This window comes from Bombina bombina, chromosome 6, assembly GCF_027579735.1.
Source record: "Bombina bombina isolate aBomBom1 chromosome 6, aBomBom1.pri, whole genome shotgun sequence".
Taxonomy (NCBI): domain Eukaryota; kingdom Metazoa; phylum Chordata; class Amphibia; order Anura; family Bombinatoridae; genus Bombina; species Bombina bombina.
In genome coordinates, this window is record NC_069504.1 from 415,061,917 (window position 1) to 415,072,658 (window position 10,742).

At 34.3% G+C, this 10,742-nt stretch overlaps 1 protein-coding gene across 1 annotated transcript in view; it reads left to right on the top strand.

The window, feature by feature from the left end:
• PRELID2 (PRELI domain containing 2) overlaps nucleotides 1-10,249 on the top strand; it is a 309,867-nt gene extending 299,618 nt beyond the window's left edge. The window contains exon 6 of the mRNA XM_053717152.1: nucleotides 7,473-10,249. Within this exon, the coding sequence (XP_053573127.1) occupies nucleotides 7,473-7,529 (57 nt within the window). The 3' untranslated portion in view covers nucleotides 7,530-10,249. The remainder of the gene's footprint in view (nucleotides 1-7,472) is intronic.
• Nucleotides 10,250-10,742: the final 493 nt, after the last annotated feature.

A 10,742-nucleotide genomic window follows, 5' to 3' on the forward strand; every position in this document is an offset into this window, starting at 1 on the left:
AGACTGTCAAAAAGATTCCAATACTGGTCTTTTTTATCATAATTCTAAACTATATATCCCCAAACAAATTAGATCTTCTATTCTTAAACAAACCCATGACGGGACACTAGCAGGTCATCCAGGTATTTCTAAAACTATAGACCTAACCAGGAGAAATTATTGGTGGCCACTCATGGATACCTATATTACAAATTATGTAAAACATTGTGATACCTGTGCCAGAAACAAGTTAGCACACAAAAGACCATCAGGTCTTTTATCTCCTCTGCCTATTCCTGACAAACCCTGGAGTACCATATCAATGGACTTTATTGTCGAGTTACCTGAATCCCACCATTACAATACTATTTTAGTTGTCATTGATCATTTAACAAGACTGGCTCATTACATTCCCCTAAAAGGTCTCCCTACAGCTTTCACTACAGCTCACGTTTTCCTAGACAACATAGTTCGCTTACATGGACTGCCCAAGGTTATTATAACTGATCGTGGTACACAGTTTACCTCTAATTTTTGGAGATCCTTATGTAAGCTAATAAAGATTGACTCAAGATACTCAACTGCTTTTCACCCTCAGACAAATGGCCTTACAGAACGACTCAACCAAACCCTTGAACAATATCTTCGTTGTTATATATCTCATCTGCAGGATGACTGGTCATCCTATTTACCTTTGGCAGAATTCTGTTATAACAATACTACTTCTACATCAACTAAACTATCCCCATTCTTCGTTACTTATGGATATCATCCTACTACCATTTCATTGTCCTCTCAACAAGTGAACTCTCCCTCAGCATTGGATTTCGCAACTACCCTACAAGAAAGACTTAACATCCTGAAAAAACATCTTTCGGAAGCTAAAGATTATCAAAAAAGGTTATATGATACCCATCACACTGCTAGCCCGGCTTATCAGATTGGAGATTTAGTACTACTCTCGACAAAGAATCTCAAACTGTCAGTTCCTAGCAAAAAGTTAGCAAATCAATACTTGGGTCCTTTTAAGATTTCTAAAATAATCAACCTCAATGCTGTGAGGTTAGAGCTTCCCCAGGATTTTAAGATTCACCCCTCTTTTCATGTCTCTTTGTTAAAGCCATATCTTCCTTCACCTCAGTCTCTCTCCTTGACTCGACCACCTCCAATACTCATTGATGATCGAGAGGAGTATGAAGTTGAAGCTGTGTTGGATTCTAGGATCCATAGGAGGAGGTTAGAGTACCTTGTGAAATGGAAAGGTTATGGTTCGGAGGATAACTCTTGGCAGCTTCATTCTGATCTTCGCACTCCCCGTCTTCTACGAAATTTTCATCGCCGCTATCCTGAGAAACCTAGTTTGGAAACCCCTGGGGTGCTTCCTTGAAGGGGGGGAGATGTGGTATACCTTTAACTCTAACCCCTCCTATTTGGTCTCCACCCTATTTAAGGACTACCTGTAACACTCATTTACTGCCTGATTATTGAAGTCATAGCTACTCTGTTGTAGCTTTCCTTATTTCAGGTCTCCTATTGCTTGTATCCTGTGCAAGGTGGTTTACTATGTTTACTCTTGCTACGTCTTGAATCTCTTACGATCTTATCGTTACTTTGTCATTACCGACTCTGGATCATTCAACGGCCGGATCTACTTTTTCACCGCTACCCGGAAGTAAGCCGCATTCACACACGCTGCCTGTCCCAGACACGGATCTTCCAATGCGGTAACAGAATAATCACGGTCCTCAAGGTGGTAACGTACACGAACAAAGCTAAAGCCTTTAAACTTCTTATCTGCTTGTTTTTTGTTACCATACTGAATTATTGGGCATATCCTATTACCTGCAATATCCAATATAAACAAACATTGTATGTCTGTGGAATGTCTGAACTTGTAAATATTTTAGGCTGTGTGTGATTGCGTGAAGTAAAAAGGATCAAGTGTTTCTACCATTGCAGATTCTGAGCGTGTCAGTATTTCTTTTTCATCTGTGGCCTCCGGTTATATATATATATATATATATATCGAACATAAGATATATATTATATTAATAAGTCCTTATGTTTATTAACACCTAAGTCAGTAGTTAATATATAAATTCATCATATATTAAATGTCTCATATTGTTTAATCAGGCTACATAGAAGTTGTTTTCTGATTATTACAAAAAAGAGCAACAAGCTCTAATCTTAGGGCTAACCTTTATAACAAATGTGCAAATACTTGTTTACTGAAATAGAAAGCTCAGAATACCACAACTGCGTGGAGATTTAACACTTAGTCTTAGCCAAAAGAGATTTTTCTGAGAGGGTTATTGACATGCATCTATCTTGACGTGTGGAGAGCTTACTTATTCTGGTGTGAAGAGCGTGGTTTTGTCTGGCACAGGTTCAAGGCTGCCAGGATTCTTTCCTTTCTCCAGGAGGGTCTGGAGAAGGGCCTTTCTGCCAGTTCCCTGAGGGGACAGATTTCGGCCCTTTTTGTTTTGCTGCGCAAGAGGCTCGCTGAGCTCCCTGATGTGCAATCCTTCATTAAGGCTCTGATCAGGTTCAGACCTGTGTGTAGATCTAACGCTCCTCCTTGGAGTTTGAATCTTGTTCTCAAATTTTTGCAACAGGCTCCGTGTGATCCTATGTGTAGTTCCTGAATACCTCTAGTATCAGTGTAAAAATCCAAAAAATAATCAGGAAGCGATATTAAAAGCCGCTATAGGAGGGGTTAAAATAAAGGAAGTACGTGGTTAAATACAAATGTACAGAGACCTAAAAATAAAATCAAATAGTAATTACATTTAATCTTATACAAAGCACATTAAAAACAATAGCATGAAATACATAAGACGTTATAAGATCAATAAATACATGTAGCCACCGGGGGTAAAAAAAAGGCAGAAAAAATATAGGTAATGGTAGAAAAAAGTTTCGGCCCTTTTTGTTTTGCTGCGCAAGAGGCTCGCTGAGCTCCCTGATGTGCAATCCTTCATTAAGGCTCTGATCAGGTTCAGACCTGTGTGTAGATCTAACGCTCCTCCTTGGAGTTTGAATCTTGTTCTCAAATTTTTGCAACAGGCTCCGTGTGATCCTATGCATTCGGTTGACAATAAGTTGTTGTCCTAGAAGGATTTTTCTATTGGCTATTGCGTTGGCACGCAGAGTTTCTGAAATGGCTACCTTGCAATGTGAGCCTCCTTATCTAGTGTTCCACACTGATAAGGCTGTTTTACGTACCCGCTTGGGTTTCTTACTAAGGTGGTGTCTGATCGTAACATTAATCAGGAAATTTTGGTTCCTTCCTTATGTCCTAATCCTCCTTCGAAGGAACGTTTACTTCATAATCTGGATGTGGTTTGAGCTTTGAAGTTTTATCTTCAAGCTACTAAGGATTTTAGACAAACTTCTTCCTTGTTTATCTACTCTAGGAAGCGTAAGGGTCTGAAGGCCTCTTCGACTTCCTTATCTTTTTGGTTGAGGAGTGTTATACGCTTAGCTTACGAGTCAGCGGGATTTAGACCTCCTCAGAGGATTAAGGCTCATTCCACTAGAGTGGTGGCTTCCTCTTGGGCTATTAAGAACGAGGTCTCTATGGATCAGATTTATAAGGCGGCTACCTGGTCCTCCTTGCATACTTTTTCAGAGTTCTAAATATTTGATGTTTTTGCTTCGACAGAAGCAGCTTTTGGGAGAAAGGCTTTGCACGCTGTGGTGCCCTCAGATTAGGGTCCGCCTTTCTTTTACCCCTCCGGATATCATTCAGTGTCCTCTAGAGTTTGGTATAGTTTTCTCAACATACAAGAGCAAACAAAACCTGTTTCTATAGCATAAAAGCTACCCTAAAAAGAGGCAAGTTCCTGAATACCTCTAGTATCAGTGTAAAAATCAAAAAAATAATCAGGAAGCGATATTAAAAGCCGCTATAGGAGGGGTTAAAATAAAGGAAGTACGTGGTTAAATACAAATGTACAGAGACCTAAAAATAAAATCAAATAGTAATTACATTTAATCTTATACAAAGCACATTAAAAACAATAGCATGAAATACATAAGACGTTATAAGATCAATAAATACATGTAGCCACCGGGGGTAAAAAAAAGGCAGAAAAAATATAGGTAATGGTAGAAAAAAGTTGGTAAAAAAGTTAAGTCCAATGGAAATAAAATTGATTTATCTCTTATGAGACAGAAATATGCAATGTTCTGTGAGTCTGAGGTAGAATGAGGAGAAAAAACAATCGGCTTGTAACTTGACAACTGTATGTTTAGACCGGAAGATGCAGAAATAACTCACCCAGAATTCGAAACTATTTCCAGATTAGTTTTTCCGTATACTCTGTGGCTCTCTTGTGAATTTCACATCTAGACCCTTCTGTGCTATATAATTACCTTTAATATAGTCATTACAGCCCGTAGTGTAATGTTGAAATTACCCGTTCATCGGCATGTAGAAGGTCACTTGACAGTTCTCTAGCCAATCAGAATCGCGGATTACCGGGTAGTCTGTGTATCTTTATATTCTGCAGTTCCAAGTTGCCAGTATAAATTGCAAATGTAGTAGATGATTTGTAACTATGTTACAATGCCGATATGATTGTCATCTCAAAATTTAAGACGATAGTACAGAGCACTCTGTGTAACAGTCTATGTTTGGATACAAACAATCCAGGAGTGCAATCAATAGGATCTGAGATCAACGCGTTTCAGCTGGTGTAGCCTTTCTCAAGATGGATTTTGTATGCCCTCAGCTCACCTTTTATTTTGGAGGGATTATTTAGCTCCTCCTTTTTCTTGTTAGCTTTGGTTCATGATGTTAAAGAGACAGTTCCATATATAAATCGAGACAGTATTTGGAGTTAACATAAAATATTTAACATGAACATATTGGACATAAAAAATGTGTGACAAATCAATACATCATCACAGTCAATTCAGCATCATGTAAAATTACAATTGAAATTAAAATTTAAATTAAAAATTGACTAATAAATATACAATTTGAAAATTAATTAGAACAATTTAACTTTACTCTAAAAAAAAAACTAAAAAAACTTTTCTTAAAAATGACATATCTAAAAAACTTCATATTTATCTTATCCAAATAAATAAAGATGAATGATAGGAAATATATATGAATATAATAAAGTGTTAGAACTTAATAAATAATATCTAACTATATAAGTGTATGGTGACTAAATGTTCTAGTGTGCTAAAAGAAATTTATTACTAATAATAAATGGTGTTATGACATCAGACAATGATGAAAACTAATGAAAGTGTCTACTTTAGTAAGCAATAACATTTTCTTAATAGAAATAATTACATAAGAAAAAACAAAAAAGTGCATGGTGTTATGAATTTTTTTGTGATATAAAATAGAATGTTATTTCTAAAATGAATTCATTTAATCTTATAAAATGTTTAAAAATTCTTTTTATCATAGTTCCCTTAAGCAAAATATCAAGTTAATGGAATATTTATTCCATAATCGAGTTTAAATCCAATTTGGCGTTCAAACCTAGTGGTTCTAAAGTTTTGAATTGAAATATTAGTTCTGCTTCTGCACATAAAAGTTTTTTGTTTAGATCACCCCCTCTCCAATTGTTAGTTATTTTTCTTATGCCCCAATATTGTAGGCCTTTGGTGTCTTGGTTGCGAGTTTCTTTGAAATGCTTGATAACAAGTGTCCTGTAAAACCATGCTCTATATTGAGCAGGTGTTCTCGAATCCTGTCTTTGAGGGGGTGAGAGGTCTCTCCCAAATATTGTTTGTCACATGGACACCACATTTCTGTCAGTGCACCTGATACAGTCTCTTATTTCAAAATCTTTCTTAGTAATACATGATTTTACTACCTTCGTTTTATTACTAAAATTACAAGCCTTACAATTTATACAAGGAAATGAATTTTTTTTTTCCTTAGAATCTTTAAAAGCACTGGGAGCTAATATATTTTTTACATTTTTTGCTTTCTTAAATACTACTGCTGGTTTTTCTGGTAGTAGTTCTCCTATTATTGGGTCTTTTTGTAAAATGTACCAATATTTATTGAAAATCGATTTAATTTGATTGTGATTGATATTATAATCTCTTATGTATGGAATCCATAAGGAATCTAAACTTGGAGTGGTTTTGTCCTTCCTTTTTAATAGATCACTCCTATTTTTCATTCTGGCTGTTATTTTTGCTTTTTCTATTTGAGCTTTGTTATAACCTTTCTCTAGGAATTTCTTCTCTAGATGTAATGCTTGTTCATCGTAATTCTCTAGTGTTGTGCAGTTTTTTCTAATTCTTGTAAATTGATTAAAGGGGATATTCTCCACCCATTTTTTGTAATGACAACTTTCATTGTGTACATAATTATTAAACTCTACTTCTTTAAAATATGGTTTTTGTGTGAATCTCTTGATCAATAATTTCACTAGTAATTCAAAGAGTTTGAGATCCCTTCCCATATTATAAAAATATCATCTATAAATCTACGATAGAGCACCAAGTTCGCATCACAAGCTCCGCTGTAGATAACCACATCTTCCAAATGCCCCATAAAAAGATTAGCGTAGCTTGGGGCAAACTTGGTGCCCATCGTTGTACCCTGTATCTGTAGAAAAAAATTGGTCGTCGAAGACAAAAGAATTGTTTTCAAGGATGAACTTTATGCAAGTTTTTATAAAATCTATTTGTTCATACCGGAGTTCGCCTTCTCTTGTCAAATGATAATCTATGGCTTTTAGTCCCAAATGATGTTTTATACTGGTATAAAGGGAACATACATCACAAGTTATAAGTGTGTAGCTCTCTTTCCATTTAACTGTTTGTAGAATATTTAGAAAATCTGTCGAATCTTTAAGATATTTTTTGGATAGTTTTCTCAACAGTAAGGAATGATGCCGTGGACTCTCCTCATATTAAGAAGGAAAACATAAATTATGCTTACCTGATAATTTCATTTCCTTCTGTATGAGGAGAGTCCACGGCCCCCACCCGTATACTCCGATGGGTGGACCAAAATTTGATTTTATTCTTCCGGCACCATTTATGCCCTGATATTTCTCCTACTGTTCCTTGTTCCCTTGGCAGAATGACTGGGATATGAGGGAAGTAGGGGGAGTATTTAAGCCTTTGGCTGGGGTGTCTTTGCCGCCTCCTGGTGGCCAGGTTCAGTATTTCACAACAGTAAGGAATGATGCCGTGGACTCTCCTCATACAGAAGGAAATTAAATTATCAGGTAAGCATAATTTATGTTTTTGCCTCCTCCTAGTAGTCAAGAAGGGAATTCCCACTCATTAACTTGTGGATTATCACCATCATGAAAGAAACTAATTTATCAGGTTTGCATAATTGTTTTTATTATTAAGGTAGAATATGAACTTTAACATTGGCTTTGTTAACCGATTTGATTTATGAGTTGACATTATAAATAGAGAAACCGTTTTTTGTGACTGTATTCAAGGTTGTCAAACAGTTGTCTAACTATTATATTTTCTTTGTCATTCCACAGAGTATTGCAATAATGGAAACTATTCTCCAAGATAGATACGGCTGCCCCTTTTCCTAATTCTGAGATAATTGTCAGATTATGTACAAAAGGAAGACCCTAAGGATTTTGCTTATGTTTTGCTAGATTCAAATATTTTTGGTGGTTTTTTGTTTGTTTTTTTGTTTTTATATTGCGTTGAAACTTTCAAGGTGTTAATTTGTTATTAGTTTTCTGTCTTTGCTGCATATCTAGATTTTCAAAGGTATATAGATTTACAAAACTATGTTTGAGAATGTAACCAAAATGTCTATTCTATTTAGAATGTAAATTCCATACATTCGACCCATTGTGTATTGTCTAAATAATCGAATTCTAAATTAATTTATGAGCAAATCCAACGATTGAAATGTAACTGAACCTTTAGTTTTTCTTTAATTTATATTTTGTTAAGTAATTAGCAAAATGGAAAGTAGAACAGTGGTAGAAATATGTAACCTAAATTACTTATGCTTTCAATGTTACAAGCTGATCTGTGATTTATTTTGTTCTTCAACAATAGCAATTGAAAGTTAATTTTCTTGGGGAGATCACTATCTTTACCCCTTGGAGTATCAAGTAAAATCTCAGGAATACTCGTAGTTTTTCTTCAATTCCTATAATATGTTTGGTATTGGTATTTGTTTGAAGTATTTTTTATATTTTATACAATTTGTATATTTTTATTCTAACTAACATATTTGTTTTTTATTTAACAAAAAAATCAAATATTCCACAGTTTATTTCCCCAATTATAAAAGGTGTTGTGATGGTATAAACCCAACAGAGATACTATGAAACTGTAGAATCTTATTAGCAGATTTAAAAGTACCAAATATATTTTTCTTCCCTAATACCATAAACTTAGCATGTTCCATATAATCATTTCCATGATAGTTTAGGCTAAAAAAGGGCTAAAAAAGATTACTTCAAATACATGGAACATGAATTAGCGTTAAAGGGACATAAAACCTATTTATTTTTTTTCCTTTCAGGATTCAGATAGAACATACAATTTTAAATAACTTTCAAATTTACTTCTATTATCAAAGGTTCTCCATTCTCTTGCTATCCTTTGCTGAAGGAACAGCATTGCACTACTGAGAGCAAGCTGAATAAATCTATTCAGCCAATCACAAGATACAAATGTGTGCAGGCACCAATCTCCAGCAAGCTCCCACTAGTGTATGATATGTACATATTGTTTTTCAGCAATGGATATCAAAAAACAAAGTACATTTTAAAATAGAGGTGAATTTAAGTGTCTTAAACTAGCGTGCTCTATCTGAATCATGCAAGTTTAATTTTGACTTTCCTATCCCTTTAAACATTTTTTTTATAAATATTAAAAAATAAGCATTTTTTTAATTATGTACCTATTCATTTACCAAAAGATAATGCTTTGCAGTATTGTAATTGTGCCATATTGTGTTTTTTATAAATCAATTTATATCCCGATAGTAATTTTAAAACACCAACTGTTTCATTTTGGAACATGTCTATACATATTTTATTTCAAAGAACACTTCTAAGAATAATTTTACTCACTCTGTAATGTTTTAATATTCTGCCCTATATATATTTGTTCACGCTTATATTTGAAACATATTGTGTAATGTTTAGATATTGTGCTCAATGTACACTTGCTTATACAGTAGGTTATGAAGCCTTGCGGAAAAATATTTGTTCTTGTATATAATATGTGTTACTTGAGCTCAAGGTCAATGGCAAATTCAAATATTTAGAGATTTTCCTTGAGTAAGACTTATTAGAATATATTATTTTAGAGCCTGAAGCTTATTGGATAAAAATCACATTTTAACTCTAATTTGCAGCATCCAGTATTACTGGTGCTTCTGTTACCAGTATTGAACGTTTCACTAGTTGCAGTAAAGCTATTTCACCCTTTATAGAATTGACTTTAGTTTATACAAAGTGTAGTCGTTATTAGTTAAGCACACATTTCCTTTCATTTCTTTTATTTATTTAATTAAATTGGAGAGAGGATTTAAAGAACAATGTAAACTGGTTGTAAATCAGTTTTGCACTGTGATTAAAACAACATTCCAGTGTGTCCTGATTCGTTAATGAGATTACATTAGTTAGAATTATGCATCTTGCTTTTATTTCCTTCTTTTTTAAGAATATGTATTTGTCCTACTAGTAACAACTGAGAAGCTCTGGTTTATCGCTTTTGATTACCAGGCTCCAAATATATCAAGTACCTCCTTATAAAGTTTAAGGATACAATTAATTTTGATTTAAGTAAAAAGAAATAATTGAAGTACATCAGTGTGAAGTCTTAATTAGATTTTAAACAACTTCCATATCCATTTATAGTTTCTAGTACAGTTATTTATATCCCACACTACTGTAACAACTGATGCAAATGATATATTTATCTCTGTTAGTAGCACTAACAATACACCATGTATTTTCATTTGCCAACATATTCTATGATTTCAAAATAATTGTAGTATTAAACTTTTTCACAACCAAAGAGACTCTGCATTTGTTAGTGTTTCAATACATAGCAGTAAGAGGGGTCAGTTTATCTAGTCTAGCTTTATGCAGTGCCAAAAAATATCTATAGCAAGAAGATTTTTGCAATGACTATGTACTTTTTATGAGGTTTTTAACACACACATATCAGTAGAACTTTGCTACAAGTTTTGGGTAACTTGTAATACAAAGGATGTTTAAACATTTTTTACTGTACAGTATGTGAACATTTCAATAAAGTTTGATGAAGTCCACTTCAAGCCGAAAGGGTATTATATTTATTTTAAATGTGTAATATCAGACTAATTGCACCCAATAGCTTTTGTTCTTTGTGATACCTTGTGTACATATGAATTATACCATTTCTCCTCCTGGCACAGAATCACCCCAATTTCCTTCCAATACATGGTAGGTTCTAGGATGAGGACTGTACGGTCAACATAATATGATATGCACTCTTCCCTTCTCTTCAAGGTGAACTTCACTCTAGAGTCTCTGTAAATCCATTGTGCAGAGTTTTCTCACACATCTATCCTAGGCTAAGGATTAGACAACTAACACAATGTGCTTCCCTCATATTCAGAGTATATCCGTTTTTTTAATCTTTTGATTGTGAGATCAGTGTGCAGAGGTTGCTCACAACTCCTATGCATATGGACTGTTGGTGATGATTACACAGCTGGCACATTTCTTCATGGAATACCTTACTCTGGCTGAACTGGAGATAAGGTTTGAAGAGCTACCATCTAGTTT